Source organism: Delphinus delphis, chromosome 2, assembly GCF_949987515.2.
Source record: "Delphinus delphis chromosome 2, mDelDel1.2, whole genome shotgun sequence".
In the NCBI taxonomy this organism is placed as follows: Eukaryota; Metazoa; Chordata; class Mammalia; order Artiodactyla; family Delphinidae; genus Delphinus; species Delphinus delphis.
Window position 1 is genome coordinate 110,609,586 of NC_082684.1, and position 18,297 is coordinate 110,627,882.

At 42.1% G+C, this 18,297-nt stretch overlaps 1 protein-coding gene across 9 annotated transcripts in view; it reads right to left on the minus strand.

Moving 5' to 3' along the window:
* The window catches only part of AKAP13 (A-kinase anchoring protein 13), a 337,951-nt gene that overhangs the window by 149,950 nt on the left and 169,704 nt on the right, over positions 1-18,297 (minus strand). For 8 of the 9 annotated variants that reach the window (XM_060005469.1, XM_060005473.1, XM_060005472.1 and 5 more), the window contains 2 exons: positions 9,480-9,678; positions 3,646-6,790 (listed from right to left, as the gene is read on the minus strand). In XM_060005469.1, the coding sequence (XP_059861452.1) occupies positions 3,646-6,790; positions 9,480-9,678 (3,344 nt within the window). The remainder of the gene's footprint in view (positions 1-3,645; positions 6,791-9,479; positions 9,679-18,297) is intronic. The other variant, XM_060005475.1, reaches the window with a different exon arrangement.

Sequence of the window (18,297 nt, forward strand, 5' to 3'; positions counted from 1 at the left end):
TTTGTGTTAAATAGAAAGTATTATTTTGAAGCTGGTGTCATTTCTGACCCTGTGCTGAGCTAGTCCCTCATCACCTGGTTATATGGTTTTCTCCTGCTTCTGTGTGGGTTTGTAGCTAAGGTAAGATCCAGTTCAATGTCCACTGAACTTCCATCTTCACTACTGACTTTTTCATGACAATTTGACGAGTGTGGTGCTGTCTTGCACATGGAAAAGAAAACTGACAAGCTTTAAGGGAACAGATTAATAGCTAAAGCTAGTAGTCCATCCTGACCATTATCAAAGAGGCAAGAGATGTATCTGTACAGGACAAAAAGGAAAGAGCTACTGAGAATGAGATAAAGCCTTTGGGAAGAGTCTTTCTTTAAAAACATACTACATACACTCACCTACCCATCACAGCAATTGATAAGACTGAACTATTCTTAATAAATTAGTTTTTGTTTTAACTTTTATTTCTTCCCAAACCAAAACATAATTACACACTATCAACAGCAATTCCTTTTCTGAAGAAAAAGTTTTTTCATGTTTTCTTTAGAATTATGCTCAACAGACCAAACAGTAGTGGTTTTGTTACATGACTACCATATGGTCAAGCTAATACAGGAAGGAAGTGATAAAATGATGCCTGAGGCAAATTTAGGCTTCAACACTTCTTTAAAGGGGACTGATGGTTGAACAGTCAAAATTCACCTTGATAATCCAAACACAAATGGAACTATCAACTCGATTTCATTTGGAAGATTTTCTGTGGTTGTTATTAATCTAGTCACACTACTACTCTGGCAGAGAAAAATCTTCCCTACACCAGAAGGCAGAGGCTCCTTTCACCAAAGAATAAATTATATTATATTGTATTATGTATTTTATAATTATATAAATAAAATATATTAAGATTTTATTCTAATAGCACACTGTGAGAGTGTATACCTTTATACACTGTGACGTATAAAGGTCTACTTCAGATTTAGGAAAGTGACATTCCTATAAATGAACAGTTGTAAGTCTCCTTTCTTTGCCCTAATTTTTTAATTACATAATCTTACTAGCAATTAAAAAAATGGGCAAACACGTTTCCTTGCCCAAAGAACCAAAATCTTTCTTACATTTCATAAAATGTGATTAAAGTTAAAAAAAAAAACAACTGACTAAGCAACCCCCTTAAAAGTATTCCTTGATCAAAACATTTCTGACTAAGATAGGGTTGTTTTTGGTTTTTGGTTTTTTTTTGGGGGGGGGGCTGTTGATGATTTTTATTTTATTTATTTGGGGATGTGATTTCTGACACATCCTTACTATCCTACATCCATCAACTGAAAATATGTATCTTGGCAAGTAGCAACCAGTTCCAGCGGTAAACAGAGATTAGTGAGACCTGTGGGGTGTTGGCAGCCCCCTCGGGACTGGCCTGGCTCAGTTATGCACAACTAACTTCCCAAAGCACTGCGGCCAATGCTCCTGATGTGTAAAGGGCTACGTCCCCTCACCCTAACTGGAAGTTTTGTGTTTTCCTCATCTCAATTTCTACTTGGCTTTGTCAACAGCAGTATATAAAAACAAAAGCCAATGCCATGTGGCTCCTTCCAAATCAGCAGTTAAACTGATGTCTCCTCACTTATAAAACAGTATGGTTAAATTCATAAATGGCAGTGTAAACTTCCTAGAAAATACCCTTTGGTCTGAGATCACACTCAGGTGCTTTTTCTCCAGGGCAACGTGACCAGGGACTTTCCCCAAATCCTGGCTATTTTCTGAAAAAAGCACCAATTTCTTCATCACTGGTTACTTCTCTCTGTCCTTTGAGGCCATGAGCATGGAGCACATATGACTCCTCTGGAGAGCAGAATAAGTAACTCCACACACACACACACACACACACCAAAATCCCAAGCGCAGAGACACAGTTGAAACTTGATTTTCATCTCATTTTCCTTCCTAAAGCCTTAAAATCTTAAACATAATTTCTTAGCACCTTTACTATCTTTGTGTGCTATTAAAAATCAAAGTCTGGAAAAAAAAAATCAAAGTCGGCTTGGTTTCTATCTTTTCTCATAAGGTACTATAGACACAAACCTTACATAGTTTGTACTTGCTTGGATTAAATTCTGACTACTGAGCCAGAAAGAGAAATAATTCCAGCCCATGTGGCCAAAGACGCAGCACCCAAATGAAAACAACATAGGCAGGCATCAGCTTACAGCCACTCCCGTTCTTCTAAAATGTCAACCTGCCAGGGCCCCCAAAATAGACTTGCTGTTGTGCCTTCTTTTAAAAATTACAGACCTTCTCATTGAAATTCTGAGACTGTTAGTGATAGAAATTTGTTGGCTGCTAACAATCCAAGATACTTTAATAAAACAAAAAGTGTGAAATCACCAAAAATACTATCTCAGGTTTCTTAAACCCCTCAACTGGAAAAATAGATTATAAATGGTTAAACACCCTCTATCAGGGAAAATGACCACTGTGTTTAAATTGCTCTTTTTCTAAAGCCACTTCTCTCCTTATTCTATTTGTTCATTTCTATTCATGCCCCACCCCCCAATTCTTAACACCTACTACAGTAAAGGGGTTTTCAAAAATTAGAAAGAACGGCAAGAGCAATCAAACGATAAAAGCAAAACAGGCTTCTTACCTACGAGAGCCTGGGGGCAAGCAAGGAGATAGGTCCTCTGTCTATAGCTGGTAACAGGTGGTGGTCGCAAAGTCTGAATCAAACTGACCTTGAACGACTTCAGGAGTCAAAACCGAGTCCGACTCCAGTTTGAACTTCAGCCTCAACCCCCAATAAGGAGTTTTATTCAGATCGTTTCTTTCCACTGAACACCAGTGGTTTCTCTTTGCTCTCTCTGGACATGGTTACCCACAGACGGAACGGGCTGGTGCTGTGTGAGCAATCTGCTTGCTGCAGCTGCTTCACCAAGATAAGCAGACACAACGTCTGCCCTGTGACAGCAGCTCAGCAGACTAGGCTCTGGCGGAAATCCTGTATCCTATCCCCTGCCTTTCGCAGGGTCCTCAATTCCCAGACTGTTGCCCAAGAGCAACAGGCAATGGAACTGGAGGTCTGCTCCTCAGGCAGGAAAAGGAGGGAGTTCCCTTCTCACAGCCTCCACCAATGACCTAATACCACCATTTGGGATGCTGGGCCATCGGCTTACCAGGATACTTAGAGCTGTTTGTGAAACCACTCTGACTAAATTTGCTCAGGACACAGACTAGGATGATAGGGAAAGAAAGGAGTTTCAGGTTTGTAAATAAAACAGCACTGTTTGTTATGGTTCTTGGGAAAAAGGACTATGCCATGTGAACAAAAACAGCTGCTAAATTCCTTTATCATTTTTGAGCACCTGGGATCTAGGCACTGTTTTCCAGGTTAGGAAAGTCATGACTGCACCAGTGCGATAGAGCATTTATAGGCTTTAAGCAGTCAAGCCAGAAGTCTGGAATGCAGGGAGCAAAAACTGCCCAACCCTGAGATGACGTGCCTCTCCGGATGGTGCTGACTGGTAACCTGGCAACCTACCCGATGAACGCCAGACCTCTAAACAACAACATGACACCTATGTTTATACCAGCACATCACAGAGACTCTTAAGGGAATTTGTTTCTCGAACTGCTGATTTCGTACTCTACTTTGCTTACCTGTTGCCGGAGGTGGTCCCTGGAGAGGTGGAATAATCTTCTCTGGCTCCTCCCTTCCAGCAAAGCATCCTGCAAGGTTCCCAGAGGCTTCTCCACGACTACTGCCCATTGGCGGGGTCTCCGCAGGCTGGAAAGCACTCGCCTTCCCTGCAGAAGCACTCTCCAGCTGTTCGGGCCCTGGGCCCGCCTCGGAAGGACAGGGCAGTGACATGTGACTGATTTCCCCCTCTGTCATCAGTTCTCCCGAGGCCTTGACTCGTTCTATGACAGCATCCACTATGCGACTCGCAGCCTCCTCAATCAAGTCCGCTGTCTCAGGCAGAAGCACGGCTTTGGCAGCGACGGTGCACGGCATAGGGGCAGCATCCCTTCCCCTGCCTGGGGCCTTGTCACCACGGCTTGAGAGCTCCGTCTCTGTGGGGTGCTCTTTGGCAGCAGGCTGCGGCGGGACGTGATGCGCTTCCTCATCCACCTGTGTCTCCTTGGAGTCGCCTGTGCTACGGCTGCCATCTGCTCCCCCCACCTTCCCCTTCTCCCAACCCAGGGACACGACCTCTGGGGGTGCGGCGCCCTGAGGGTCAGTCACACCTTTGTCCGGTAAAGCTCCCGGCAAACCCAGGATCATATTCTTCTCCTGGCTCGAAGAGACTTGCGGAATCTGGATGTCTGGAGCGTTGTGTGGTGTATCCTTTCTCCCGGTCCCAGTGGTGCCTTGCAGAGCACCGACCACGGCACCATCCAATGCTGCATTTCCACTCACCTCACAAGCAGTGGTCTTCCCCTGGGACTGAGTGTTTTTCACTTCAACATCCAGAGCAGAAGATTGCTCACAATTAAGAACCTCGAACCCATCTGGTAACAGATTTGGCAATGGAGGTGAGCTGTTCTGCTCTGTACCTGAGGCCTCCTGGCTTGAGTCTGCAGCCAGACTTGCTCCTGGTGGCACCAGGCTCTGTGCAGCCCCACCTTCAATCAGCTGTGCGACTGGTGGGGCCACTTCCTTGTTATGTTTAGTTTCTGCGTGAAGACAGGCCAAGGGTGTGCCCAGTGAATTACCGTTCCGAGGAGCTCTGTCCTCATCACAGACAGCTGAGCCAGGTTCTTCATGGAATCCCGGGGCCTCTTGTCCAGGAGGTGGTGTTCTCGGCTCTTCCTGCAACGTTCCTGAACGAAGAGTGTTGTCCTTAATGGAGGAACAGGTCACTGCTTTATCCTTGTCTTCTGGTCCCTGAGCTGCAGTGCTCTCTGGAACCACCTGATCTTTCCCTTCTTCAGTCAAAGCGGAATCAGAGGCCAAAGCGGCCTGACCCATATGGAGCAGGGAAGAGTCAGTGACCCCCTCGACGATATTCAGGACTTCAGGGTCTGCTGAGAGGCAGGGACGCTCACACTCCGCACCAGGTCCTATGGGACTGGTATTGCCCATGCTGGGCTGAAGATCTAGAGCAGAGGAGGGTGTGCACAGGCCCGCTACACTGTCTTCTGCTGGCTGCTTCTCCAGATCATTCGAGTCTCCATCTGGGCCATCTCTACAGTCTGTATGTGGTTCAAGAGTTGCTGTTCCTTTTTCATTCTGGGAGGAGGGGACAAGAGAAAGTGCGTCATCTTTGGTTACTGATTCACTGCCGGGACTGCCTGTCAGAGAGAAAGTCCTGCCTGATATCACTGCCTGGTCTGACACCCGTTCTTTCTCAGCTTTGGGGACAAGAGCATGTGGATGTGGAACTACCTCAAGCATATTTGCTAAAGGTGTTTCTAGTTTCGAATCTTTTCCTTGGCTTTCTTTATCCAAAACTTGGAGAGGACAAAAATCCACATGTTCCTGGGTGTCTCCATCAGGGTCAGGGGTGACCGTGTTAGCCTGTGGGCCTTCCAAGCAGCTGGCAGTGGGCAGTGGTTGTGTGTTGAGCAGCCCTGTGGTGGTGCCTTCAGGCTGGGTAACTATGTCATCACAGTGTTCTACAGCCAACACACCACTAGAAGTCCCCGTGTTCTGTCGACATGCAGAGGCAGCACAAAGTTTATCATCTCCAGTTGTAGAACAGATGGGTGATTTGCTGTTTTGGCTTTGAACATGAGATGAATCCGTTTCTGATTTCTGGTTTGGCATAACATCTTTTTGCGGCCTGGGAAAGGTTAAATCAGAGGGTGACAATGCCACACACATGCTGGCTAAGGGAGTGTCAAGCTCGAGACCTTCTGAAATCTCGTCTTTTGCAGCAGCTAGAATTAACTGAGAGTTCTGAGCCCCTGGAGCATCAGCACTCTCTTCACAACTTCTAGAAGTTTCCGTTTCTGCAGTGCTTTCATCAATGGCAGTTTCTTCATCACTAACGACAAGTAAAGACTCAGCAGGCTTGTCAGCAACCAGGAAGCCAGAGGCAGAGACACCATTTGGAACACTGGCTTTATCCATAGGCTCGTCTGTGACTTTTAGGTCAGAGGCTCCAGCTGTGCTGATATTAGAGCCCTCAAATCTTTCCTTCATATTCTCCCCTGCTGCAAGCACATTCCTCTGGATGGTGGCCTCTGGGTTCACGAGACTGCGTTCCGTTTCCCTTGCAGTGTCTGGGACGCTGGCACCTGCTGGTGATGGGACGACCAGTTCACCTCCAGAGAAAGACTGGGCCGTGCCGGGCTCCAGGGCTACGCCTCCCTGCAGGACGCGGCCTCCACTGCCTGGAGACTCCTGGTCTGTGGTCATTGCCGACGATTTTGTTCCAGTTTCTTCATTTCTGACTCCACAGGATGGAAGGCCTTCTGTGTCCTTTCCTTTGCAATCAGGCGTGCTCTGACGGCAGCTGTCAGGATCAGACGTAGTCCCAGAGTCCACGATAGGTGCTGGCTCCACCTCGTCTCCTTTGCTCTCCACGCCTGTATTTTTCTTCCTACAGGAAGAGTCTGTATTCTCTTCCTTAACCACACTTGACAAATCATAGGAACTTTCAATCTGCCCCACAGTGCTCCCATGGCAGCACTGAGAGCTCTCAGCGCCTTCAGGAGAAGCAAGCTGCTGGCTGGCTGTGGGCTCTGATGCACAGGGAAGAAACTGACCATCTGTATCTTGGTCACTGGGCAGACTTGAAGGTTCTTGTGCTGTCACCACTGAGGGCATAAGACTGTCCATCTGTGTGAGGTTTGTTTTCTAGGAGGAAATGGAAGATATTTAAAAAAAAATTGTCCGGGGGAAAAGATGTCACTGACACCTATAAGCAAAAATTCTGTTGGAGAGAACTCAGTAGCATTCCAGCCTCTCAAGTCACAGGATAAGCCAACCTAAATAAAAATAAATTCTCTCTTGTTCCTGACATTAATTTCCTCTTATAGTTCCATATCCACTAGAATGATAAAAATGGCAAGAATAATACAATATGACTATTTTCTATATTATGAACTTATTTTAGAAAACAGATAAAAACTGAGCCTCAAAAGAGCTCAGTGGCTATCTTCAAATGAGCAGCTGAGAAAGATACTTTTTATAGGGGCTTTAGAGGGGCAGAGGCTGCTTCCATCCCACCTCATACATACAAGTAAAAACAAATCCTGGCCAGTCTGGTAAACTCTCTTCAATCACAAGGCACAGACATATGCTCCCATGCCCTAAATTCTCACTGAGGAGTTACACAGCAACCTTTAATCTCCAAAATATGCTCCGTTCAATCTAGTTTAACAATTTTAGTTATGGGGTTATAATTTCAAAAAGAGTGGCACGGTCGATTCTTTCACCTCTTGATAAAAGCAGTTCCTCTGTTCCTCTAATACTGAATATTAAATAAATAAGAATATATTGAACTAGTAGTACCTAATTCTTGATTATTCTCAGATGGTACTGTGCTTTGAGGATATTATAGGTCATCTCAAAAATAGTTTTTGCAACTTGAAAAACAGATGTAACCAACTATACAGGAATGGTTAAAACAATCATGGTTAATCAACCTGATGGAAAATGCTATGCTGTTATATAAGTGTTAACTATGAAGACCACAGTGAAATAAGGAAAAGATATTTATAACATAATGTTTAAGAAAATAAACAAAACTTATAGTTAATCTAAGGTTATAATTATGCAAAAACTACAAGTACACGTATATAAGGCTTAGGAAAAAATGGAGAAAAACAAACACAGCTGATCTTTAGAGTGGGTTTACCTTTATATCAAAATTTCGGGAATCCTTAAAATGATACTATTTTTTTTTCAACACATAAAAACTATTTTGCTCTCTATCTTTTTTTTTTTGGCTGCACTGCGCACCTTGCGAGATCTCAGTTCCCTGACCAGGGATTGAACCCAGGCCATGGCAATGAAAGCGCAGAATCCTAACCACCAGGCCTCCAGGGAAGTCCCAAAACTATTTTTATAACACCTGGTTTGCTCTTCGCTCATTATCTGATCTACTACAAGAATCTCACGCAAATCCACCATGCACTGTCATCTCATTCACTTACCCATTCAGTTCCTGTGTCGAGCACTTACAGTACTCCATCATCAGCCGATTCCTGTCTACTCACTGGGTCTGATGTAAAAGTTCACACATGTAAGTGTAAAACGAGTTACGCTCACTGAAGTCCTTCTAATAATAGAGTACACGAAAAATGAATTTTCACTGAAAGCGTCTGTGCTATGCTCCTTAGGGTATTCAAAGTGGCTTGCTTCCCTTCCTGCTGAGAGTGTAACTGACTCCAAAAAAATTATGAAAGCAGGTCATTAAATTTAATAAAGAGTGAACATTACAGAACAGAGATTTGCAGAAAAAAGTTGTCTTGCTTGAAAAATTTTAGATGCTCCTAACACAAGCATCTTCTCAGTTTTAATTTCTCATAGTTTCCTGTAAAATATTCCCACACCTTGCAGGTAGCTTTGGCATCTACTAAGTGCTGTTTTCAAATGGACTATCATTCACCCAGTAAGAAGAGCCCTAAAGGAAAACCTGACCTTCCGGCAGTCTCTTCAGAGGAAAATAAAATGACACCTATTCTGGAACAGATATGACTCGGAGAGGCAGAGGCAGGTACATCTACAACCTGCTATGAAGTGTCCTGGCCTGCTGCTCTCCGAAACAAGCAAGGCCTGCTCCCAAAGAAGGCTCTGGCGTTGAGCTGACCCCAGATGACCTTAAATGAAATTACTGCCAAGCTTTTTCCAAATCAAATCAACTCTGAAATAAAATGGGTGGAAAAATTATCTAAACTTAGCCTTTCAGATGTCGTGGCCAAGAGAGATGTACCCATGTGACGTTTATATTATCCATAATAAATGCTACCAGGGAGTATGTAATGTTTTTATGTCTGGCAACAACTTTATCTTGAAGGCTTGAGTGGATTATAAAATCTTTATTGTTTTAGTGATCTTTCTACCACACAACTACCAATTTAAATATAGTAACACAGTCATCACTCATTGAAATAGCTGTGAAAAGGCTCCATTTCTGAGCATATTTGGTTCTTATTCTTCAGCAAAAATCTCAGAAACTGTTTAGCTCATTTCGTTTTATGAAGTTAAACCAACAAATTTATAGAGTTAAATAAATTTCCTTTTAAGCCAGGAAAATTTAGTTCTAGTTGTTGCATATTTCTGTATCTGCAAGGTGTATGTGTGTCTTTCGTTATTTTAAAAGCCTGGCCAAAAAAAAAAGAAAAATTCTCGCAGTCTCCTATTGCTACTACCCCAGTGCTGAGCTCTGTCTCTATAAATGCTAACATCTAATATAGCTAAAAACTGCTTTACAGGTTTCACAATCTTTGAGGGAAGCACTGTTATGTTCTAATTATAGTAAGGCTCATTGGGGGAAGGGGTGAGGGCACAAAAGCCTGAAAATGGAAATTTTCTGTCTTACCATTAGCTGCTGTTGGATGTTCATAAGTTTAAAAATATGTCCAGTGCAACTGTCTCCAGGAAGTGGGGGTTCCTGGTGTGGTTCAGACTCAGAGGTTAATGTATAGACGTCCAGCTCTCGGTGATGCCTCACAGAACAGTCTCCGTAAGGGATTTCATAGGATAAACTGCTCCAGGAGTCTGGTTCTCCAGTATCCTCCCTGGAAGCAAGCAAACTCTGGTTAATATATATGTATATTCTATACATAATATACATGAATATATTATAATATTACTATATAATAACATATATATATATATATATGTGTGTATACAATATACATATATATGTATTCTGCCTCCCAGGCAAAGGTTTAACCCTCTAAGTCTTATGCAAAATTTTGAACCTCATTGCTCTTTGAGGCTCTGCAGCAGAAATTTGGTTTGCACAGTTCCCCAGTAATTCAGGCATATAACTAACTGTTTCATTCTCTTCATAAGAGGTCATAAATGGGCTAAATGAAAACTGCAGGATTCCTCCCTAAGGATGTTCTTTTGATCAAGATAAAGAGAAGACTGGGATCCTAAAACAGTTAATATTATGCTCACAACCAAATAATGAGGAAATGTAAGGAGGATGGTTTTGCCCTGGTTTTCAAAAAAAGCAAGGCTTATGAAGCGTTTCTCTTAAAATGGGTTATACCATATGCTAAATGCAGTTGATCATATTGGGAAGGGAAGAACTAATCAATCCAATCCGTGCAAGGGCACTCCAATTTTTGTTAAAGATAGGTGGAGGAAGCACTCTCAAAATTCTCGAAGTCAACTATATAGAGGAAAACTATCAATATTATAATGCCTTATCATACTATACTTGTCAATATAATTATCAAATCCTATTTTGAATGAAGCACTTGGTTCCAAGAACTTTAAGCTATAACTTTAAATTTAAAAGACAAACAACTTTGCTCAACTCACATCATTATAGATACACCTCATATTCAAATAAAGCCGACAAATGCCCAGTATGTAAAAAAGCATTTCTGGGATAGGCCTCAAAACATGAATTCTCTTTACGTGGTTCTAATGAACCAGTACGCTGATATGGTATCCCAGAGATTCTGGAAGAAGGTGGAAGGTAGTGTTTGAGATCATTATCATGTTTTAAAATAAAAAATAAAACTAAAGAATTAAGAACTAATAGACATGCCATCCACTGACAAATATGAGAGGGAAACATTACTTCAACTCTCTCTCCAGTGTTCTGTCTACTAAATCATACCTGTCAGTTCTTAACAATTCACCAGAGAATAACTGGAATTTGAAAGCTAAAAATATGCTATAGTGGAAAACCTGTAACAAACTGGAGAGTCATACACTGGCTGAAGGTAACAATTAAGGCTGCTCCAAAAGAAAACTATTATAATTTCCATACTCAAGAGTGACTCCCAAACAGTTGCTTAAAATGAACTTAGCATATGCTATGCTAAATGTTTCATGCATTTACCAAGCTGCTCTACACTGAGCAAAGTGACCTCAAATAGAAATGTACCTAAAAGATACTCACTTAAAAGTTCAACTCAAGAAGTCAATCAGCTCCACCAAGTGAGGGGGAGGCAACGTCTCTGTAAATTCAACTTTGGAGCTTGGGTTGACATCGTCACTAACTCTGCTTAACTGTCTGACAAGGCATTACTGGCATATCTGCTTACTCAGATTACCACTTATAGCCATGCTCCAATTTAAAAAAAAAAAAAAGGTATTTGAAAACAAACTTGATTTATACACCACCACTGAGTGTGAACCAAATACAACAAGCTAGGAGGGAACTGTTTGCCAAGGCAGGAGCAATTAAATAGTGATACAGTCCATTCCCAGCAAGATGGAGTTTTCTACCAACCTTGCCACTATTAATTCTCAAACTGCTTCTTTTCTAATATCTAAACCTTGGGAAATTCCCTTCTGTAACCACAAACTATTTATCTCCTACCTCTCCCATGCTCTCCCCTTCCAGAAGAATGTGCTTTTGTTGCCACAAGTGCTAACCCTTCAATCTCCCAATTCATCATCCCTGTGGATTTTTGTTGCTTCCTAGCCCACCTAGAAACCAAAGACTAGTTAATGCAATTATTCTCCCACTGGCTTGCATGAATATCTGCTGCTATTGACACTCTTCAAACCCATCGTGCCTGTAGGTCTGGGTAAACCCCACCATTCAGCAAGTATTTGTGCCAGTATTCTTGGTGCTGGTGATACAAACGAAAATCCTTGTCCTGTTGAAGCATATATACTTAGCAAGGGAGACAAAAGCAATCAAGATAAATAAAACACCTAGAATTCTGGAAGACAGCAAGTGTGGTGGAGAAAATAAACCAGAGATGAGGGCTGCAATTTGAAATGTGGTGGGTCAGGGAAGGCCTCACCGAGGTGACATTTAAGCCAATGCACTGTCTGCTCTGTATTCAACACTGTATAAAACCTTGGCTGGATCCACTTGGCAAAGTTCTATGACTAAGAATGTTTACTGCAACATTAGGTGTAATAGTACTAAAGACTGGAAACACCCTAACCGAGTCAGTAACTAGAGGGATGTTTGGTAAATTAAAGAACAGATCTACAGACTATTATGGAGCCATTAAATATAACTGAAAAAACAGTTCAATAACATTGAAATCTATATTCAGTGGAATAAGCAAAATAAAAAGAGCAAAAAATATAAGTATAGACAGTAAACTGCGCAATAAAAATAGTGTCAGGGTGGTTGGGTTATAGGTTTTCTTCTTCTCTGGGATTTTAATTAATGTCTTAAATAATTTTTTTAAGTTCCTATTCAGCCAGGCCTCGCTGCTGCTCTGTAATGCTTCTTACTCATGTGTGTTAATCCATCCCCACGGGGGTTACCAAAATGTTCTATAATTTCCTCAAAGGCCTAACATTAACCTTGTCTACTTCATTCTCAGGTGACCTTTTCTCCCATCTTAGTGAAAAGCTTGAGGCCATCTAACATGAACTAAACCCATCTTCAATCCACCCAAAAATGCCTGTGCCTGTCTCCTCTAACTTCAGGGCACCTCTCTATGCAGTGGGTTTGCTCTGTTCCACACCCCCGTCCTTAGGTAACTGGCTCGGTAATCACTCCCTGGATGCCTATAGTTTTCCACCTGCTTCTGGACTAGCTCCTTCCCCATCCACCTGCAAGTACCATGAAAACCTCACCAGTAGACACAGCAGAGGCAGGAAAAGGGATTACTGCACAGGCGCCCGCAGCAGCAGCAGCAATCTTTACTCAGCCCTGCAGACCAGCGGTTCTCTCTGAGGAATCCAGCCCCCAGGGGACATCTGACAATGTCTGGAGACATTTTTCGTTGTCACAACTTGGGGATGGGGAGGGGTCCTACAATGCACAGGACAGCTCCCTAGAAGAAAGAATCATCGGGCCCAAACTGCCAGTGGTGCTGGTGTTGAGAAATCCTGCTGTAAACCCCCGAACCCCTTTCTGTCTGCCCTCCTCTTCCTTCCCTTCTACCTCCTTACCAGCCATTTGAACAATTAAAGGCTTTGCGCCTACTCCCTCCCACTGCTACTAAAACTTCTGTCTCGGGTTCCACTGACAAAACAAATCTCCAAATCCAATGGCTTTTCTTTGTCTCCACTGTCCTTGAGTTTTGTAGCATCTTAAAATGGTGACCTGATTCTTCTTTTGACATTTATTCTCACTTGACATTCATAAAGAATCATCCTTTTCACCCACTGCTTTCTCTGGCTTTTTCTTCTTCTTCTCACATCTTAGATGTGAACAGATGTCAACTTCCTGAACTTGGTCTTCTATTAAATGGTAGGCACTGTGCTAGATGCCAGGGCTACAAGGTTAAATATGATACCTTTCTCAAGAATAATGTAAACACACAGCCTAAGGTCAAACATGAATTACTATTAGATAGCCATAGTTTGGCCTACTGGTGTTACTGTCACCTCCATGGAAACGAAAAGCAGAAACAATCTCATGGGAGTTTTACCCTTATGAGTGTGGCATTTTATGCACTAAATATACCATATTTCATCAAAATTACAATGCTATTACTTGTAAAAGCAACATCATTTTCTGTATTACTAAGAAGGAAAAGAACTGTTGTGAGTTAAATTATGACACAAGTTAGAAAAATTTACATCTTAAAAGAGATAATACAGGGAATTCCCTGGCAGTCCAGGGGTTAGGACTCCTCGCTTTCACTGCCGAGGGCGCAGGTTCGATCCTTGGTTGGGGAACTGAGATACTGCAAGCTGCGTGGTGTGGCCAAAGGAAAAAAAAAAAAAAGAGAGAGAGATAACAGAGTATAAATACAGTCAACTGTCCCTCTGAATACTGGTATGGGTGGTACAAACAGTTCAAATGAACAAACAGTTCCAACATCAACTGCTTAACTTCATTCGCCTGTGAGTCCCAAGCCTGCAACAAATGGACAGCAGATACAAGTGAAAAGGGTAGCTCAGAGGCTTTAGACAGACTTAAACACCTAAGACACTAGTTTTCAAACTTTTAAGTAGCTGAACAGTTTCAAATAAAGCCACATGCAGAAACAGAGTTGCTCTGGTGATAGGGGCAGTAGAGGGAAGGAAAGGCAAAGCCCAGCCCTCCCTCCAGCCACCATCCCTCCTAGGTGGGTTGTGAGACTGATACTAAACCCAAGGAGTAGCTAAATGTTCTTAATTCCCAAGGTACAGGCTTTCTTTATGTACAACTACCACATTTCCCACTTTAAGGTCATTCTCCTTGTTTAGTCTCCTTTGCACTTGTAGAATAACTACTCCATATTCTCCTGATTGAAGCCCTTTGTATGCTTACAGTTAGTAATTAAGTTGACCCCTCGGCTTTGTATTTCTGCCATGGAGAAGAATATGCCTGGGTATCTAAAATTTACCTTAGAAATACTCACAAAGCTTTTATGTAATCAAATCAAGTCTGGCAGGACAGAAAAGCACATCCATGAATGCACTAGAAATTCTAGTTATTTCAGCTGGTGAATTAAGAGGCACCATAGCCTCAGCTGAGGCTTTTTTAAAAAATGAGTGAAAGGGAGATCTGTAGATGAAGGAGTATAAATGCTGCGGGAAGGTTTACAGAGCTCTCCACGACCTTTCATTTTTCACCCCTATGAGGACACCACCACACTGAACAAAGAAGAGGGTATTTTTACTACCGGTTGTGGCAACTGTGCAGTATAGGCATTATTTCATTACTACGACATCAGATGGTACTGGCGTAGAATTTCTTAGATTGTTACATTCAACCACATCCCAGATCAGACTTCAAGATATAAGGACTGATATTATGATTACTGGAAACTTTCAATCATCCTGTCAGTAAGGCAATTAATATTGCTTCCAACCATTCTCAGGCGCCTTGAATTTCATCTGGAGTATCCAGCACAGCTCCAAGTGCAGTCTCCCACCTCTGAGCCCTGAAAGACTTGTTCTGCACCGTAACCTTTTCTTCATTCACCTGTAACCCCCTAAGGAGGAGCAGGACCATACACCTTCTGACTTGCTGGGTCTCACTACTCTGCTTCATCTCCTGACACATTGTAGGTACTCAAATATTTGTTGGGATTTCACTCAAGGGCAAAAGAGTAGGGATATTCTTTATAAAAATGGTTTGAGATCACTAAGAACTCACTCTCTGTGAGAGGACAGATAACCTAAAGAAGTAATTCTAGTAAGACCCAATGTAGTGGCAGTAATGGCTTAAAAGGTCTAGCTGGTAAAGGAGACTAAAAAGTCATGACAACTGAATTCAGTATATGATAAAGATCAGGAGGAAAAAACATTGCTTGAAAGTATATTTTTGGCAGCTGGTGAAAAGTGAATATAAACTATATATTAGATAATCATAATATATTAATGTTATATTACTGATTTTGATAACTGCCCTGTTATAAGAACATGCTGAAATAATTAGGAATAAAGGGGCATGATGTCGGCAACAACTCTCGAAAGAGTTCAGTAAAATTCTATCCATCTATCTACACACACAGATAAAGCAAATAAAACATTAACAATTGGTGGATTTAGGTGAAGGATACACAGTGGTTCACTGTACTATTCTTCAATTTTTTAAAATTAATTAATTAATTTATCTTTGGCTGCATTGGGTCTTCATTGCTGCACGCAGGCTTTCTCTAGTTGTGGCGAGCGGGGGCTACTCTTTGTTGCGGTGCACGGGCTTCTCATTGTGGTGGCTTCTCTTGCTGTTGTTGCGGAGCACGGGCTCTAGGTGCACAGGCTCAGTAGCTGTGGCACACGGGCTTAGCTGCTCCGCAGCATGTGGGACCTTGCCGGACCAGGGCTCGAACCCGTGTCCCCTGCATTGGCAGGGAGATTCTTAACCACTGTGCCACCAGGGAAGTCCCATTGTACTATTCTCACACCTTTTCTATGAGTTCAAAATTTTTCACAACAAAAAGTTAAATATAAAACATCAATTAAAAGAAAGGCAGAGGGTAGTAATTCTTTCACTATTCTATGATTACTATTTACTTCAGGCAAGGAAGAAACTAATATTTGGGTATCTACTAAGAGACAGGCACCCTGATACCCCATATATTTAATCCTCATTCGAGTCTTTCAAAGAAGTGCTATTTCTAGTTCAGAGGAGGGGAAACTGAGACTCAGAAATACTAATTCATTTGCTTAAGATATAACACATACATCAGACTTTGATAAATCTGGCTTCAAATGACAAATTTTACCACTTAGGAGAAGTAAGCATTTGGGCTAGATATGTAGTCTCTTTGAGTATGTATCATAATCTGTAAAAAGACAGTAAGAGTCCCTTTAAAAGTTGCAGTGGTAATTAAAGGGGACAGGAAACAAAGTATCTAATAACGCCTGGCACACAGGAGGCAGTCAGTAAACCTTAGTACTCAAATATGTAATGGAGTAACAGATCTGGATCCATGTTGGACTGACCCCAAAGCCTGTACCCTCCCCCCCTCCACACACACACCTAATGCTGCACTGCTTCCAGTGGAAAGGGCTGGTCTTTAATAGAAACTCATCAGGTGCCACAGCAGGAAGCACTGAGGGTCATTTGAAGGCAGGATGGAGCAAAGAGGCCTTTAGGGGAAACATTTCTTCACGAATTAAAAGAATGTCCACTCCAGGCAGAACATTTTTCAACACACAAGCATTCTCCAATGAAAAGTTCTAAAGTCTGCCCTCTTCTGAGTTTCTCACAGAATGAGCAAATCAACCACAGTCATTCTCCGGTGTCTGGTGAGACTCTGACAAAGTGTAGGACAAATCGCAGAGCCCACATTCTACCTAGCTATTTTCAAAATGAGCACATTCTACTCACTTGAAGGACAGTATCAACTTGGGCATTTATCCCTTCAATCTTTTTCACAAATGACACCCCCAACTGTTTACCACATTTTCCATAAAACTGACACCAATCAGTACCTACGTTTTCCTAATGGGAGAAAATATTCTACTCACCATAAGAAATCACCACAAATTCATCTAATTATGTTTAATTTAGATTTCCCTAGAGGCTAAATCACCAGGCAATATGAGGGGAAAAGCATGGGTATTGAGGTCTGTGTAGAATCTCATTTATGCCATGATCTGATCTAAGAAAAATTATTTAGCTTCTATGAGCCAGAGGTTTTTTCCATCTGCTTTTTAAAAAGTGGGATAATACTAACTTTCTTACAGAGTTGTTTTAAGGATTAAAAGATATAGGGATAGAGACAGCCTTACTATATATATGCCTAGTTAAGTACTCATTAAATATTGGGTTCTATTTCCTTCCACAAGCAAGGGGTACAAACATAACCACTCTCTTTTACAGCTAAATTTAATTATTTAACAATGTGTCAAATACTGAGCTGTGTGTTTTACATATCACCTAATTTATTCTTTTAACTATCCTGTGAGGGAAGATACTATTACCCCAATTTGCAGATGAGGAAACTGAAACTGTGAGAAATTTAATAACTTGCCTAACAGCCTGTTAAGCCAGAATTTGGGCTGATATTCTAAACCACCACACAAAACTACCTCTGCTGCCTTTTTTTTTTTAATTTTTTAATTTAATTTAATTTATTTTTTTATACAGCAGGTTATTATCCATTTTATATACATCAATGTATACATGTCAATCCCAATCGCCCAATTCATCACACCACCATCCCCAACCCCCCGCAGCTTTCCCCCACTTGGTGTCCATACGTTTGTTCTCTACATCTGTCTCTCAACTTCTGCCCTGCAAACCGATTCATCTGTACCATTTTTCTAGGTTCCACATATATACGTCTCTGCTGCCTATTTTGCACTAGAAAATGCAGACCAATGAAACAAACTAAATATTTTTAACATATGGACTTTGGAGGATTAAGTTTTGGAGATGCAAGTTCTAGATTGTTGTGCATTGTGGACATGGGTATAGTTTGTGGTCCACGGCTTTTGTGGTCATTCTTCTCTGTTCCTTTTCACTCTGAGGGGCTACTTGGGCTCTCTCACTCTATGGTTCCATGACTTTTGGAATACCTTGCTCCTCTAACAGTCGAAGTTCTCTATTTTCTAGCTTCACCTTATTGCACTGCTTTCAAATCCTGAAAAATAATTTTTTTTTTTTTTTTTTTTGCGGTACGCAGGCCTCTCACTGTTGTGGCCTCTCCCGTTGCGGAGCACAGGCTCCGGACGCGCAGGCTCAGCGGCCATGGCTCACGGGCCCAGCCGCTCTGCGGCATGTGGGTTCTTCCCGGGCCGGGGCACAAACCTGTGTCCCCTGCATCGGCAGGTGGACTCTCAGCCACTGCGCCACCAGGGAAGCCCCCTGA